The sequence below is a fragment of the Echinops telfairi genome, unplaced genomic scaffold (assembly GCF_000313985.2).
Source record: "Echinops telfairi isolate 266 unplaced genomic scaffold, ASM31398v2 ScPeMD7_31;HRSCAF=116, whole genome shotgun sequence".
In the NCBI taxonomy this organism is placed as follows: Eukaryota; Metazoa; Chordata; class Mammalia; order Afrosoricida; family Tenrecidae; genus Echinops; species Echinops telfairi.
The window spans coordinates 22,714,937-22,732,913 of NW_022103928.1; the positions used below are offsets into that span (position 1 = coordinate 22,714,937).

A 17,977-nucleotide genomic window follows, 5' to 3' on the forward strand; every position below is an offset into this window, starting at 1 on the left:
CCACCCAGATAGAGATGCTTCTGAAAAAAGGTTTGGTGATCTTTCAAAAACAAAACTCAGACATTGAGAAATCCTTTGGAGCACAGTTCTGTGCTTACACATAGAAGGCTGCTGTGAGTCAGAACAGCCTTGGTAGCAACTGGTACTTGCACATTATGTTGTCTATGCCACTACTACATTATTGACAAAATCAAATCGCTTCCAGTAACCTTCCTTAGACCAACTTGAGAAAGATTCCTCCCTTCCCAAGGTCGTTGTTACAGACACATTCCTCTTTACTTCATACTTAAATTTTTGGTTATTTTAGGAATAAACTAAGTTTAATGTTTTATAATTGCTCTTTGAAGTGGAAGGGTGGTGATTTTAATTGGAAGAAAGAAAATACTCTTTTAATGTATTTCTTATACAATGTCCTGTGATCATGAATGAATCTGGCTGTTCTGAAACCTATAGAGCACTGTAACAATCAAAACAAACAAAACTGTTTTAAAAGTTCAATCGATACCAGTGCCTTTGAGATTATTTGGAATCGTTGATCACAGAAATTTAATTATTTTTACTTGTATGAAGTACTTTGCTCTGTGTGAAAATGTTATGGTTAATTTCAAATGAAATGACATAGCTAGAATTGAGAATTGACTTTGAATTAGCATTTCTAAATTAAGTTCAATTACCATGATGTATTCCTATTTTAAGAGTAGACATCCACTTTGTTCATGCAAACTTGACCCAAGGTACCCCATGTGGATCCTGAACTCTATTAGGTACTTATGAAGAAAGTTTAACAATGAAATCAAGTACATTACACTTCACATATAAAATATTTCTGGATTTACTTAAGTTTTCAGAATTGCTAGAAAAGTCAAAAGGAAAAATGAAAACAACAACAACAAATGCCTTCACTGAGCACCTCATCAAAGAGAAAAGTGTTACATGGTGCACTCCTAGAGGGGCAGAATCTCACCTTTTCAACTTGAACTCTCTGCCTTGGTTTCTAGTATTCAGTCAGTGCTCACCAAGTTTGTTACATTTGCCACACTGAGAAACTTGAGGGCGTTGTTAAATTTTGAGTTATAATTTCTCACTGTAACTCAGCCAGCCTTGCTAATGAGATGCAGGTAAATCATTAACCAGCCAAGTAAGTAGATCCTGCTAGTCTTCACCCTGGGATGGATTATGGGAAGCTGCTCCATCATGTATAAACACCTACCATGTGGAAGATCCTCCCCTAGGATTGGCTGCTCAGAGTTCAGGTTTGAAACCACTGTGGCATCACAGTCCAAGGGTCTGTCTCTGGGGATCAGTGTCTCCGAGGCCTGTGCACGTATCAGTTTCAGCTGATAGGTCATCTTCATGAGCTTCCCCCGAGGCTCTCCCTGTCCCCACTGCAGTGTTCTTGTTAAAAATAAATCTCGTCATGACTGCCTCTCTAAAATGCCCTGATGACTTTGACCCCACCACTGTAATGGAAGTGTGCTGGCGAGCAAGGTCACCAGTGAGTTCTCTATTCCTAATTCCAGCACTGTTTCCCAGTGCTCATCCTACTGAAAGTAGTAGCAGTGTTTGAGAATGCTGGCATCCCTCTCTCAGTACATTTAGTACACTTTCTTCTTCTGAGATGTTCCACGCTCCTGACTGTCCTTCCTAACTCGCTGGCATTCCTTCTTAGTGTCTTTCTCCTTAGTATCTCTCTTGGTTCTTCCTCCACTCCCCACCCCAACTAATGCTGCAGGTCCTAGACTCAGTCCTTAGCCCTCTGTCTACGTTTATTCCTGTGGTTATCAGCTCTAGTGCCTTGGCTTTCAATACCATCTCTGTCCAACTCCCAGATTTACATTTCCAGCTCAGTCGTCTCTCTTGTATATTCAGCTGCCTAGGTGACATGTCTTCGTGGATAGCTGAAATATAGTCTATCTAAAACGGAACTCCTGGTCTTTACTCCTAAAATGTGTCCCTTCCCCTCTTGCACACTGCTCCATCTCAGTTGTAAACAACTTATCTTTTCAACTGTGGAGACCAGCAACTTTTAGATTCCTCTCCACCCCTGCCCTTCCCTCTTTCAATCGGTCATTGAAGATCTTTTGACCACATTTTTGCCCCTTTCCATGCTGACGCAAGCCACCATTGTTATCTACCAGAATTACTAAGATCGTCTTCGAGTTAGCCTCCCTGTTTCGGACTTTGCCTCCCTATGTTAGTCTGGGTACTTTAGAGAAACAAATCCACAGAAACTCAAATATAAGAGAGAGTTTTATATAAAGGTTAAGTGCGCATCAAGAAAACATCCCAACCCAGTGCTGCCCAAGCCCATAAGTCCAACATTAACCCATTAACCCATATTCCAACACCAATCCACAAAGCCCTCCTCCATCTCACAAAACAGATGCAATGATGCCGACTGCAGGAGGAAAGCCGAATCAGTGAATGTGTGAACATCTCAGCCCTGGCAGGGGTCTCCACACGGGTGTTCTAGCACCCAGGGCTGCATCCGGGTAGGTCCATGCGGCTTCTCCTCAGGGATGTCTTGCAGGAAGTAAGTCTTGTCAGCTAAAGCAGGGAACTGGCTAAGGCAGCTGCAACCTGGTCCAACCATCAAAGAACAAGAGACCCGAGAACTAGAAAGGCAAGGCTCACAGCCATTTATCCCTCCACCCTTCATAATCCCACATGTGTTTATCAGCCAGGTTGGCACAATAAACTAACTACCTCACTCCCTAAGTCTATTTTCAACCTGGCAGCCAGAAGGATCCTTCTAAGTTATAGAGGAGATCCTGCTGCTCCACTACTGAAAACACCTGTCATCTTCCTAGTGAAAATGAAAGATCTATAAGACCTTGCAGTATCTGATGCCTTGTGAACTGCCAGACCTCAACACCTCTGATTCTTTTCCTGCTCACTCTGCTCCCATCACAGAGGTCTCATTGCTGTTTTCACACGTGGCCTTTGCACCTGTGCACTAGTTCTGCTCACTGACTAGAGCAGGTGTCCTCAAACTACAGCCCGCGGGCCACATGTGGCCCGCTGAGGACAATTATCCAGCCTGCCGGGTGTGTTTGCCCCGTTAGTTTTTTTACTTCAAAATGAGATATGTGCAGTGTGCATAGGAATTTGTTCATAGTTTTTTTTTAAACTATAGTCTGGCCCTCCAATGGGTCTGAGGGACCGTGAACTGGCCCCCTGTTTAAAACGTTTGAGGACCCCTGGTCTAGAGCTTTCTTCCTCTAGATGGCTACTGGATCACTCTCACTCCTTCAAGTCTGTGAGAGTGTGATAGTCTCAGGGAGGCCCATCCTGGCCTGTCCCTCAAACTAAGACCCACTTTGTAGAGCCTCTTGCTATTCTTGATCCGTTTGACTGTTCTCTGCTTTCCCCCCTCCTAGCATGCTGTACATTTATTAGGCATACTGTGTGTATTTATCGTCTTTTCACCATCATCAGGAAGTTCCACCACCAGAGAATTTAGTGTATTTTGTTCACCTAGAATAGTGGCTGGTATATGGAAGACATTTAATAAATGTTTATAGACTAAATGGATGAATACAGGAGTGGCATCCCATTGACTTTAGAATCAGACCTTTGTGCTTCATATGACCCTGCACGATTGTGTCTCTGGCTGTTTTACAAGACTGACCTCTGCTGCTTCCCCTTCTGTTTGTCCTTCCAGCCCTGTAGGCCATTAAGCTCAGCCCGTCTGCCACATCTCTTTCCATTACCAATGGAGTATTCCCTCTGTCCGGAATATGTGTTCCTCTGTTGTTTCTCTGCTTTCCTTGCCTAGTCAATTCTTGCTTATTCTTCCCAGCTAAGTTCCAGGATTGTTTCCTCAAGAAAGCCTTCATTCATCATCCCCATAACCCCAAGGACACAGGGTTATATATGTTCATAGCACCCTGAAGACTTCATGGAACTAGAACATCGGTTCCAAGAGGGCAGAGACCATGTCTGTCTTATTTCCTGCAATGCCCCCTAGCACTTTAGTCTCGCACAAAGTAGGTGCTGAATGAACTGTTGTTGAAGGACCTGATTTAACGCCTACAAGCTTTAACTTATTAGCCCCGTATTATAGATCAAAAAGAAAGGGGCCTAGAGGGATTTTCTACTTCCTCCAAGCAGAATGGAATAACCCATAATGAAGGCAAAACTACCCCCTGTTTTCTGTGGTGCATATCAGTGTACTGATTGTGCCTGGGCTGCGGTAGGAACTACGGGGTCACTTTAGTCACCAGTTCTCAGGGCACTTGTAAAAGATGGCTGTCCTATAGTCTCATCTTAACTCTCTGGACCACATAACACTAATAGAATATGTATGAGATGGAAAATCTCATTTTATACGGCAACACCTCTCCCCCCCACCCATCTTTCCACAGATTCTTCATTTTTATTGTGGTTTGGGTGAAAGTGTACCGAGAAAATTAGTTTTCCATCTAACAACATACACACATTTTATTTCATAGCGTTCGTTGTAATCCCTCAATGGAATAGCACTTTTCCCATTTTCTTCCCAGGCTCCCCGTTTCCATTGGTCCTTCTTTCTTGGACTTTTAAAGTGAACACGTATTAAAATCAGTGATGAGACTATATCTTAAACGTAGAAACATTTTGCGTTACTTCTTAATGTTGATGGTAAAGTCTCCGGAATTGCTACTATGAAATATATTCTTAGTACTTAACTTGCTCTAATGAAACAACTGTAAAACCGTTGTTTTAAGACCTAGTGCTAAAAAAAGCACATTTGCCAGTTAAATGTGTTTTAAAATCCTCAAAAGAAAAAAGGCCTGACCCCTTAAAAATTCATGAGTTTCAGGCACAGAGTAGGTTGTAAAACTGCAGAAACCTTCATACTTCAGTCAAAAGGCTACTTTTAAAATGAATTTTATGTACTTGATGGACATTTTTTGACTAATAGTTCTACTTTCATCATTACTTAAAGAGGGAGATTTTAAATATAATGTAGACATGAAAGTCAGTTAAAAATTTCAAGGCAACTGGAAAAGATATTACTATAAGTCTGTTTAGCATTTCTGACCCACACGATCAGTGTATGTCAGACATTATTAAAGTACTTTTTCCTTTGTCAGATCATCACCATATGGTATTGTCAGACTTTCTTTAATCATAGAAATGAAGCCCTGCGAAAACTAGGTCTTCTATATTTGAGAAAGTAGACCTATAAAGCTTTCTTTTTTTAAGGACAGGGATCGTTCATATCTAAAATTGTTCATACAAAAAAGCCTTATCTGTGTCGCTTTTATATTTGCAAAGAACAGTGCTGATTCAGTGAGATTTGTAACAAACTAGGGAGCTTTTTTTAAAGATTGTGATTTTATTTATCCTGGTGCTCACTCAACTGTATTTACCCAAGCCATTGTGCAGTGGAAAAACACGACTGAGGCAATCGATGGAAGATGGGTGGAAGAGATCGATTGATGATGGTATACTTAGATTGGGCTTATTTTGATATCTTGCAGGTTTGATTTTGTAGTCCCATACTCTGATTGGATGCCTCACTCGCTTTTCCCATAAATATGGTAGAATTAGATTTCTAGAAACTTTTTTAGGGTCAGGCCCCATAAGGCCCTTATTTTTAGATTCTTTGGAGCAGTGTATTATTACTCCTCAGTAAAAGCTATTGCTGTATGCGTTGATTAAAAAATATTAAGCAAATTTTATCAAATCAGTTTATTGTTTAGAACTAAATTTATGATTAAACATAGGAACTGAAGTTGCTTAGTAATGCTGTGAAACAAGCTCCCCATAGGAATTATGAACCAGAAGAAGGTCCTTATATAACAAAGACAGTCCAAAAATACTGCCCACTAAGTCAAAATAGACAGAAAATGAGTTGCTTTTTAGGCTAGTTGGCTTCCTTAAGATTGTTTACCCATGTGTCGGCCTGCACAAATAGATTTGTAGGAGAGTCACAGATACACTAAGGCATTTCTGTTTCTTGCGCCCAAGTCCTACTCCAGGAGGGGGAAGTTCCTTAAAGGCATGTTTTTAGGAAGTAGTGATACTAAAACGTCTGTGAAGAGCAGCATAATTGAGAGATCAAATAAAAAGTTCAAAACCTAAGAGGAAAGGCATTAAGTGAATGGGTCTGGCATGGGTAAGATAAAATCAATTGATTTTTGAAGCACTTGTAGCCTTCAGCTCTCAAAAGTGCTACAGGGATGGGTTTTTCTGCAAGTATTTCTAAAGCAGATGAAACCGATAAATGAGAAATAAAAGTTATCAGTTCTTTAATTAGTGAGTATTGAATTAAATAAACATCGGTTCAGTTGACAATGGGCATTATAAACAAGAACGTGTTCCTTCGTCTCTCTCAATGTGGACACATTTAAAGCTGTATGAATTAAATATGGCTCATGAAGGCTTCAGTTAGGGTTGTCATAATTAGAATTGTTTTTCTTGAGCTATTGTTTTTTATTAAGTTGTTTAGTACAGTTAAAACTGTCAGTGAATAAAAAGAATTGCCACATGCTTTTATGGTTTCCTTGATGGCAATCTATAGTTCAATTTTATATGTCTTTGTTGAATACGGCTCTAAATGTGCATTCTCTTGCAACCTAATAAAAGCAGTAAATAAAAATTATTATTGTTTAAAATTTTCATAAAAATTTTACTAAGGCTATAGATGGGATTTTAAAAGTTAGCATTTGTTGTGAGAATTTCTTTTGATTTCGTAGTCAGGTTGGAAGTCCTGGCAGTTTTATACATTACTGAAATGTAAAAGCTTCAGCTTGCTGTTGGCATGTGATTGTGTTTGTTTGTATGTACACATACATAGTATGTACATTTCTCCCTTCTCTTTCCAGTTGGACTGATCCAGAGGTTTCTTGTGCTACAGATTTATGTACCCCTGGGACAGGACTTCTCCGCTGAATTGCTGTAAGATATAGAGTTTCTTTGAATGTTTTATGTGTATTAGACATTTGATCAATTGAAGTAGTACCAGTAGTCATTAATTACAAGTGGCAGTTTTTACATTAAAGAGCAGTGACTTATCAAATCGACATGAAGTAATTAAACTAATTTAATCGTATTTCTTGGATATTAGTATAGTCTGACATTTCCCTAGGGAAAGAAAACTAATTTCATCTGTTAAAGCACATACCAGAGGATTATAATTTTGACAATAAATAGCCAACAATTTGAAGAAATAAATAGTCCTGAGGTTTGAGATTTGGGTTGAAATGAAGGGTGATGTTATATTTTACAGTTACTCAAAACTTTACACTGTTACTCAAAACTTTGTTTGGATTAAAATGGATGGAAATATATCATTTTAATGATATTTACTTTAGTTTCAGTATATCGGTCACTTCTATTTGCATATAGAAGGCTTAGCATATAAATGGTCTTGCCTGTGAACAGATTGTATAGCAAAAATGAGACTGTATAGCTCAGTTGAGCTGTCTTGTCTGATACATGATACTGAGAATGAAAATAATCATTCAGTGTGTTCATAGATTCACATAGAGTAGAATACTGTTTAAAGATTTTATTTCATTAGAAAATGTGTATAATTTAAGTAAATTACATATAAAATATGCTATTTTGTAATTTTCCATTGCAGTTCATTAGGTGTCTAATGTCAAGGTTCCAACTTTTCCCTGTTAGAATTGATGGCTTTTCCTGTTTATCAAGATAATGTTGCACTAGATGCACTGATGAAAACTTTAAGAGAAAGAAAGAAAAAAATTTTACATTTTTAAATTATGCAAATGGATACTATAAAATTACAAAACTTTCAGAATGGTGTAAAATTACACTTGTACATTTTTCTGTTTATGTGACTTAAGATACTAATGATTTGTTTGCAACATATTTAAATGTGAACTTTAGCTGATAATATATAATGCTGGTTTTTTGCATAATAAAGAACATAGAAAACATTTTTCCTCTGTGGCATTCAGCCTTAAATCTCAGTAAACTTAATAAAATATCTTCTAAATTGTCAGCTCTGATCCTCAACATTTTTAAAAATTGTTCTTAGAGTAATAGTGTCAATGCATTATTTGAGGCTCTCTCTCTGGTTCTTCAAAGAAAGCATTTTCAAGATTTCAAAGACATTCTCAAGGTACAGAGAGTGACTTAAAAAGTTGTATTTTCAGTATAGTGGAAAGTGGTTCCCTACCAGATGTAAGGAGGTGTGACTTATGTTTCGTCCTTTAGTTTTTAAAGCTTCTGACATAGAAGCCCAACCCAGCTCCCTTATTCTCTTGACCTGTCACCTTGAACTGTCACCTGTCCATGAGACTTAAGAAGAATTGGTGGGGATACTGACTGTTGATTGGCCTATTGAACAAAGCTATCTCAGCAAGACACTTGGCTGAACCAAGGAACAGAATTGCTTGCTTAAAAGCCTTCTTTTTCCATGTAGACCTAACTATATAAAGCTTTATTTGAACTGCAAACACTTGAACTAGGCGGTGTACTCTTTAAATCACTTATGTTTGAAGATTTCTTTATTGTGAAGTTATCCAAGGTTTAATTTAGTCCTACTTGAGAACAGGAGTTGCCTAACCTAAGTAAGCCTATCTAGCTCTTTGTTGTTAATGCTATTGGACTTTTTTAAGGATGGGAAAACATGAGGCATGTTGGGATTAATGATTTTATGTTGAATGTTGACTGTATCCAGAGATTCCCTCATTCTTACATTCTCTTAAGGTAGTCCAACTGTTTTTTTTCCCAGTGGTTTTAGTTTCGTGGTTTTAGCAAATTAAATCTTATGGACAAAAGCTATAAGTTATTCGGTAACATACGAGAGACATTCTTGTTCTGACCTTGTGGTTTTATTAGACTATAAGAAAATATTTTAACTCTACATCTGAATCTGTTACTAATAGATAATAAAAATATTTTGTTGTAAGAAGTCTTGATAGAGACCATGTTTTTTAAAGCAGAAAACAGAGTAAGGAATATAAATTCTCCAAGCACAGCTTTTTCTTTCTTCCTTCCTTTGTTTTTAAAGGAAAGTGCTTTCTCTCAGCACCCTTAGTGTTTTACTGTGTTTCTAGCAGCGCAGCTCTAGGCGTTTTTAAATAATACATTTCTCTAACAAGCTTGGGACTTCACATAGCAGAAAGATAGCTAGCTTCTGCAATCTTCCATTGTCAGGATGGGAGAGGCATTTTGTTTCACAATGCTACATTTACACATCAAGAGGTTTTCATAAATAAAGTCTTGCCTGCTAGTTTGTGCATTTATTAAGTCATCTACACACGCTTTGCTCCTCCTCGGCACCTGCTGGATGCTATGTTGCTCAGAGGGAGACCATGCTTCTGTGGGTCAGTAAGATGCCTGAGAAACAGCCGCAGCTCTGCCTGAGGATTCACTCATTGATTCAAACAACAATCTTTTGAATTTGTGTTATTGTCAGGCAGTGTGATAGGGGCATGTGATATACCTTGATTTTGTACATTTCTGCACACCACCTCTGCTACCCTTCTGTCCAAGCCACCGGTGCACCGCTCCTCATTTATTATGAGAACTCTCAACTGGATTTCCCAGCTTCTTCTACTTCCTGTTTCCAGTCTGAACTCCACACCACAGCTAGTGTTCTTTCTAAAAATCAGCATTTCCCATTGAACTGACTTATCCCTCAAATTATGTTCACTCTTATGTGCTTGCTTCTTCCCTCCTCTCCCTGTCTCAGTGTGTACCACTCTGTCCTCACAGTTTGTCAGCTACACAGGCCCCTCCCTTTCCTCATGTGGCAGACTCGTGCTCCTTCTGTGGTCCTATGCACAATTGGCTTCAATTCCTGTCTCTTGGCCTAGTTGCTCTCATCTCTGGTGAAACTGCCCTCTTCAGTGAGGCTTCTGATTTTTCCCAACTAAATGAGGCGCACTGCTTATGCCCTTTTTAACATACTGCTTGTCCTTCTCCATAAATAGAAGTGGATAGTTAGATATATGTTTCTATGATTAGCTGCCATTTTATTAGACTTTTAACTTCATATGATCAGGGGTGCTGTCTGTTCTCCAGGAGATACCCCAGTATCTAATAAGCTTTGAAATCTGCCTGAGTAGATGGGAAGATGGATGGATGGGTTGATGAATGAAAGAATAGATGAATAGAAGCTGATCCCTGGCCTCACATAGTTTATTGTGAGAGCAAAAGATGAGGAAAAAGGCAATTTAAATATGACTTGATAAAGAATAGTATGTAGGAAGTCCTGTGGGGACAGGAACTACTAAGATAGAGCCTGGGCTGTGGAACTAGACAGATCTAAAGTCAAATTCTGCTTTAGCTATGAAGCTCTGGGCAGATGTCTTCGTTCACCTCTGCCTCAGCTGCTTCACCTATGAAATCAGTAACAAGAACCAATGAAGTAATGCAGTACATAACTCAATGATTAATTCACATTAATTCAGAGGCATAAGAGCTTTCAGAGCTATCAACTCTTAAGCCAGGATTCAGGTTCCAGCCTAACTCTGTGCTTTGAACCCCATAGAAAACTGATTATTTATCTATCTAGTTATGCATACATATGTGATCATAGATGTATAGCAAATACTTTATGTGAATCTTAGGAAAAGGTGAAAGAGCTAAGCGTTCTAGTTTTTCTTCAGGATGTCCTATACATGTAGTTTTTAGTATTAAGAATTCTAGGAAGAAAAGAGATTTTATTCTGCTATCTTTGTATACCTGTTATTACCTTTATGAGGGATAAATGCATGAGCCTTAAATGAATTTTTTCTAATCTCTGTTTTCTTTTAGTACTTTGTGTCTCATATATGATAACTTGCACATTAGACCTTTGTTTTGAAATAAAAACTAAGAAATGGGTTTATCTGGTTTTCGTGCTTTTTATTTGGGTTCATGATCTACTTTTGTTTTGTTTTTGTAGCATGTAAAAATTATTAATTTCTGTTTGGCTGCCAGCCCACAAAAATGAGCGTCCCTCGCTTGCCTTTTACAAATAAACCACTTTGACTTGCCGGCTTCTTAGTTTTAGTCACCTTTGCCGTCCCCAGGGTAGGGCACCTGAGTCTCATTGTTTCACTTGAAGTGAAATGATTCATAAACAACAGGTTTTAAAAAATTCTTTCATTTTGTGGTCTTCTGTGTACTCCACAGATGGATCACTGTAGCAGCGGGGTGCCAGCAGCTCCCTTGTGAGGGTTTGTGAGGTGTTTCCAAGCCTGGGGGTAGACATCTGGTGCACAGGAGGGACACTAGGAACCTAGGCTCTTGGAAAACAACCAACTGCCTCTTGAAATAGAAATCCATTTTCCCTATATTTGATGCTGCCAATCACACTAAATGACTTTGGAGCGTTACATTTTTTGACAGGAATCACATTCATTTTCCTGAATACTGTTGAGTTGCATTAATTTCTTTTTCTCTCTGATTTTGTCATTATCTCGATGAATTCTGAGAGACATTTTGTACTCTTTTGCCTCCAGTGAATTGACATTATTTTACTCATTTCCCTGAGCTCAGCCAGTGCTATTTCAGTATATGGGAGCAAAGCACCCTGGAAGTCTGCGGAGGGCATCCTGAGCGGATGGACAGGTTGGGACTCACAGCGTAGAGGGCCCAGGAATATCGATGCTAGGTTTCACATGGTGGGACCTGAGCCATGTGGTATCTGCTTCCCTGTGGAATAATCTGCTCTAATAAAGAAACAAATGAAAACCAGGCCTTGGCTGTTGAGTTGATGCCAACTCCTATAAACCCCCAACCCCATAGGACAGTGTGGAAGAGGGTTCCTGGGGCTGTCCTCTTGGTGGAAGCGGATGGCCACATCTGTTTGTATAGCGGCTGGTGTGAATGGGGTGGGTACACGTGGCACCGTATTGTCTGATCACCTTTGCCAAGTTACAGGAACCAGGCGGATTCCAAGTTTCTAAGTTTATTTTCAAATGCATGGAAAAGATGTGCGACCCTGATCTTGCCTCTAAGAACCACCCTTCCTCTTTTCCTTGTTCTCACAGTACAAATACAGGCTGAGGGAAACCTTTTTTTTTTTTTTTCCACACAGATACAAATCTTGGAATGACAGATACAAACTGCGAAAAGAAAGTTTTGTTTTGACAAAGACAGCTTCCAGTTTCTAGAGACTGTACATCTTGAGATAGGCTGGGTATGCAGGAGCTATTTCTTAAAGTGTGTGTGTGTTGGGGGGGCGACGAGCAGTGACAGGTGGGGGAAGAAGAAAGCCTGGGGAGGAGTAAGGACACTCAGATAAGAATTGAGTCTCTGATTAGCTAATATAATATCCTTGATAATTTGTACCTGGACACAATCACACGATTCTGAGAGACAGACTAGAGGAGTTCAATTTAGGGTCACAGGTATGAACTTCTAGTTAAGCTATGTCTTGACAAACTGTATAATTCTAGTGGTGGTTCATCTAACCTATGTTGTATTTCCACCATTAGGTAATAGTGGGTTGACCTTTCAAGTTCCCCTATCATCTGATGGGTTCGAACTACTGACCTTTTGGTTAGCAGCCAAGTGCTTAAACATTGTGCCTCTGGGGCACCTTCATTCTGGTTTAGAACCCAGCCATGTGCCGTGGAGTTGAATCTGCTTGATAACAACACTTAGGACAGAGTAGAATGGCCCCATCTGGTTTCCAGGGCAATACTCTGTATGGAAGCTGGCTGCCACATCTTTCCTCCTCAGAGCCGGTGGTCAGCTCAAACTGCTGACCTTTTGCTTAGCAGTCGAGTGTTTCTAAGAGAGAGAGAGAAATCCCCAAAGTGCCCCTAGTTCTTAAAATTTTAACAGATCCCTTGTAATCTCTGAATTACAGTATTTGGAATTTGAAATTCTCTATGGGTGAGTTGTAAAGGTTTTCACCTAGAATTCAATCTGGGGTTTATGGTGTTCATCCTGAGTTTCTGTCTAGTCCCCTTGCATTGTTGTTCTGAGGTGCCATCAAGTTGGTTCCGACCCATAGCACAACACGAAATGACTGAATGACTGGCACAACGAATCAAACCCTGCCTGCCCCTGTACTGTCTTTACCACTGTTCCCATGCTGAGCCCATTGTTGCATTCCTCCCCACTTAGGTGATCAAACCTTACAAACTCTCCTATCAGTTTTCTAATCCTTTTGTCAGACTTAGAGGAGGCCTGTAGTGTAGTGGTTAAGCACTGCAATCCACATGGTTGGCAGTTTGAAACCACCAGCAGCTCCTCTGGAGAATGACTGGGCTCTCAAATCCCATAAACAGTCTTAGAAACCCATAGGGTGTCACTATGAGTCAGCATTGACTTGATGGCAGTGAGTTTGGTTTTTATCAGACTTAATATGAGTACTTTTATTCCCCCAAAACATTTTTAGGAAGCTCAGGTTCAAGTATACCTCAAAGCTTCCTTTTCCATGTCTAGTCTAGAAAATTGCAAAATACCAATTCCACAAAACAAAGCTTTAGCTTAGAGATAATTTGATGAAAGTTGCTCGTAAATCAACTTTTCAGTATAGTTATTAATTAGATAGACAAAAGGGTCATAAAGAATATTAATCAGAGGCTCAGGTCTTTCTTCCTTAATGAACTTTTCTGCTACTTGCTCTTCTTCAGTGATGATGGTGACAATATGCTTCTTTGAAACTGTCAACAAAACAAAGTGACAATGGCCTCCGAGCTGCAGGCCTGTGCTTTTCATGTGTCACCAGGCTTCTGCAGCCACCAAAGTTGGGGCGGTACCCAAATTGGACATTTTCAGGTCAGAATGACATTGGTGAAGGCTTCTGAGATTGGACCCACTTACCCAGTACAACTGGTCTTGTGGACAATGTGCTTTCTTTTCTTGGGGCCATCTCGATGCTTTTCACTGAAGCAAATAATGGTTGCCACTTAGCCTTTCAGTTGGTTGTAAAAGATGTTCTCCAAAGAATTACTGTATAACTCAGCGACATCTTTTATGTCATTAAATGAATAAGTCTCTAAACGATGTATTTAGAAAAAGGAGAAAATGACCAGTTCTTTTTTATGCTAGAATTATGATATACTAAAGTAATAATGACTGTGCAACTTTAATTAGCATTTTGAATGCATCTCATGGCTAATTCCAGTGTCTATTTTTTCTTTATAAAATCATCAGTATTTAAATGTCATTATTTTAATTATATCCAATTAAATGTACGTGCATGATCAGTATATTTTGTTACATGCATTAGTAAAAAGCACTGTAAGATGCCTTGCATATTGACTTTCATAATATGTTAAATTAGCATGCCTTAAAATGGGTTTTATATAGAAGTTTTAGATAACACATGTGGTATATGTGTGTGTATGTATATATACATATATATATACACATATACTAGATGCCATATATTTTAGCTTTTAAGCATATGTTCTGTGAAAATCTTTCATTCCTTATTCTTAGTTTGGTTCATTTTTACTTTTATAAGTTATTTTTACAATACCCTTTTCGTAACCTAGATGCATGCTCAACCCTAAAATACTAACAAAAGAACCGTTTCACCTGTGCAAATATTTGGAAGTATGCATACGTTGTAAAATTACAGTAAAATGCCTTACTGTGCATTTGTAAATGAGTGCCACATGATTTATCATGGCAGGACGCCAGGGTATTGTGATGGGTACGACCGTAGGCTTGGAAATCACAGGCTCTGCCACTTACTATCTTCAGGGTCCTAGGAAGTAGCTGAACCTGCTGAACATCTGTGTGCCAAAGCCTCGTCTGTAAATTTATACCTGTTACTGGGTTGTTACGAAAAGTATATTAGGTAGCACCAAGTAGTGTTCATACCAAGCTCTGTGTATCTAATTACAGATAAGCATTTGGGGATATTTATTTTTTTAAATTGCTGTGTAAACATTTTGAGACAAGGTGGGCATGCCTGTTTTCTTGGTGAAATGTCCATGGCATCTGTCCTTGAAGACAAAAGGAAGAACAGCCTTTTCTTGAGAGCTTGCCTGGCTGTTTTCTCATGCGGGTCATCCATCTAGGAGGGGGATCAGCATCACCGGGAGCAGAGAAGTGAGCCCCATCATTTGGTTGAGGGTGCCAGTGACCGGTGTGAAAGGCCACCAGAGGAACAATTGTTCTTAAACGCTGGCTAGATAGGAAGGGAGCTACATGGAACTCCATGTTGTAGAACCGCAGACATTGAGGGATGTTCATGTATGAAGAACGTAGGACCTAGGGACAATTGATAAAATGCAGGAAAACGTCTAATGGCTTAAAGCACAATAAATGGGCCTTTGCTGCTTCCTATTTCCCTTGATCTCCTCCATCCACGAAGAAGGATGATTGAAAACGAGTAGCAGCATATCACTGGTCCTGCACTCACTCTCCCTTCTTTGACAGCACTGAGTTGGGCGTAGGTTTCTTCGGTGCCCTGATACTTGGCTCACCTTCTACTGTAAGGTCGCCGACTTCCTCTGGCTTTGCCCTCCTTCCTTTCCACCTAAAAAAAAACATGCAATTACTTAATTTTATTTTAATTACTTTGGAAAAGTTTGAAATATCTAGAAAACAGAATATAGAATGCATGGTTTGGGATCTATGTAGTCCAAATATAAAATTGTTAATAATTTTAGGGCATCTTCATTATCGGGACAAATTCCCTGCTAACTTAAAGCCTATCGTGGGAACTTTATGAAGTCTTTTGCCTGTGATCAAATGGGCCAATAATAAATACAAGTACAATCCGTCTCCCAGGAGGCTCGTATCGTATATCGCTAGGGTTCCTTTCGTTTCTTCCCTTCTCTTAGCTGCATGGGGTAAGATGGAACACTGGGGTCAAGTTTTCCTTTAGATGAGTCCTCACTCCTTCACCTTTTGAAACCCTGATTATCCTTTAGGTCAAACTCAAGGGACATCCCCTATGAGTCTGCCCCCTGTCCTCCAGCTGCTGCCGGCGTCTCTTCTTCCCCGGCACTCCCACAATTGAGTGTAAAGGTTACCCTTGAGGGTGGGGACTGTGGCTTGCTCACCCTTGTGATGCCAATAACATTTTGAAGACTTTTGTTTATATGATGGGTCCTCACTAATACTTGCTGTATTGTATCCCATTGAAATATGTTGATGCTCTCTCAGTGGTTCTTTAAGAATAATAGAAGAAGCAGGAAAGAATAGAACAAGCAGCAGCAGGTTTGGGAAAGTACTTTCTTTGCCTTTTTACAACCAACCTCGACTTCCTGCAAAACTAGTGGCTGGCTTTAATTTACCTATTGTTTGCCATGCCATGTATAAAGTGCAATTTTTCTTCTGTAGATTTAAGGTATGGAGAAATGAATTCTCTAGAATTTACTCAAAATTATCATCTGGGTCTTGTGCTTTCAAAGCTGGACTAAAGCTCTGGCATGCTACATTTGGCTCCTAGATGAAAACTCTGATTATAAGCCCATAATAGAACTCCCCAAAGACAACTTTAATTAAAGCCAAGTCGCCTGCCCCTTTTATTGGAACACATTAGTGAACTTTTATTTTATAGCCATTTCATACTTAAAAAGCTATTAAAATAAACGGAAACGATGACAAGGGCGTGGACTGTTCATTTTAGCCGGCGGTTGGTCACATTCAGCATCAGTGAATAGGAACAGCTCTTGTGCTTCAAATACAGCAGTGTCATCACTCGTTTTTTCCCTAAGGTGCTAAAAGCCATTCATATACAACTTGGAATATAAAATACCTTTTACCATCTTTAAGACCACATGTTAGAATTATTGGTATCACATAAATTCACTGTCATTGAGTCGATTCTGACTCATAGTGACTCTATAGGACAGGGCAGAACATCCCCTGTGGGTTTCCTAGACTGTAACTCTTTTTGGAAGTAGAAAGCCTTATCTTTCTATCTCGGAGCAGCTATGGTTTCGAACTGCCCACCTTGCAGTTTGCAGCCCACCAGGTAACCCACCACACCACCAGGGATCCTATGGTGTAAACATGGAGATTTAGTATAATTATATTCCAGAAATTGATGTATTAGGAAAAAACTTTTTAAAAATTTAGCAGCTCAATTCTCCATCGGTATAGGGAATCTACACATTTTATCCCACTTCCCATTTCTTAGAGGGGAAAAAAGAGAGCTAGAGACTCAGAAAAGAAGCGAGCTTCCTAATGGCACAAAGTTTCTTAAAAGTGAGGTCAGGACTAAATCCTGGCCAGTCTCCTGACCTGCCAGCTGGTGTTCTTTTGGTGAGGTCTTGGCTGCCTCTTAGTGCTTCTCCTGGAGAAGGGAGAAGATGCATTTGATTTTATAATCATGCTTGTGTAGCACTTTTAAAAAGCTAATATGATGTTTTGGATCTCAGTTGCACAAAACGAATTCTGTTACTGTAATCCAGACGTCTACTCTTCTCCCATCCTACCTCCTAGAAACCAAACCCAAACCAAACCCCCTGCCGTTGAGTTGATTGCAACTCACAGAAACTTTCTATAGGGTTTCCAAGATGACAAATCTTTTCTGGAGCAGAGAGCCTCATCCTTCTCCCGTGGAACAACTGGTGGATTCAATTGCGACCTTTGGGTTAACAGCACACTCTTAACTCCCAGAGCCGCCTGCTAAAAGTAACCTGAAAGAAATTCTTTGTTTGGGTCAGGATTAGCAAGATAAACAAATAAAACTACTTGATTCCTTGGTTATTAAGAAAAGAGCCTAGTGCTGTAGTGGTTATGTGGTGGCTTACGAGTCTCAGACACCCAGAGGGGCAATTCTGCCTGGTCCTTTAGGGTCGCTATGAGTTAGCATCGACTCAAAGGCAGTGAATGTAGAGAAGAATCTATTTAAATTATCTCAAAGAAAATGATGTATTAAAAGAAGATGAAGAGATCTCAAGGAACCTGCTGCAACAGCTGAGGCAGAATATATTCAGAATGGGTTAATTTTTTTGAAATGCTGTGACTCTCAGATATAATGACATTTTTTTTTATCGTTTTATTAGGAGCGCATACAACTCTTATCACAATCCATACATACATCAGTTGTGTAAAGCACATTTGTACATTCATTGCCCTCATCATTCTCAAAACATCCGCT

The 17,977-nt window shown here is 39.5% G+C and overlaps 1 protein-coding gene across 7 annotated transcripts in view; it reads left to right on the forward strand.

Annotated features, from left to right (window-relative positions):
• CFAP20DC (CFAP20 domain containing) overlaps window positions 1-17,977 on the forward strand; it is a 277,597-nt gene that overhangs the window by 8,337 nt on the left and 251,283 nt on the right. For all 7 annotated transcript variants that reach the window (XR_006680044.1, XM_045289987.1, XM_045289989.1 and 4 more), the window contains exon 4: window positions 6,816-6,888. Coding sequence is in view for 6 of the 7 variants with exons in the window: in XM_045289987.1 (XP_045145922.1) it covers window positions 6,816-6,888 (73 nt within the window). In the remaining variant the exon portion in view is untranslated. The remainder of the gene's footprint in view (window positions 1-6,815; window positions 6,889-17,977) is intronic.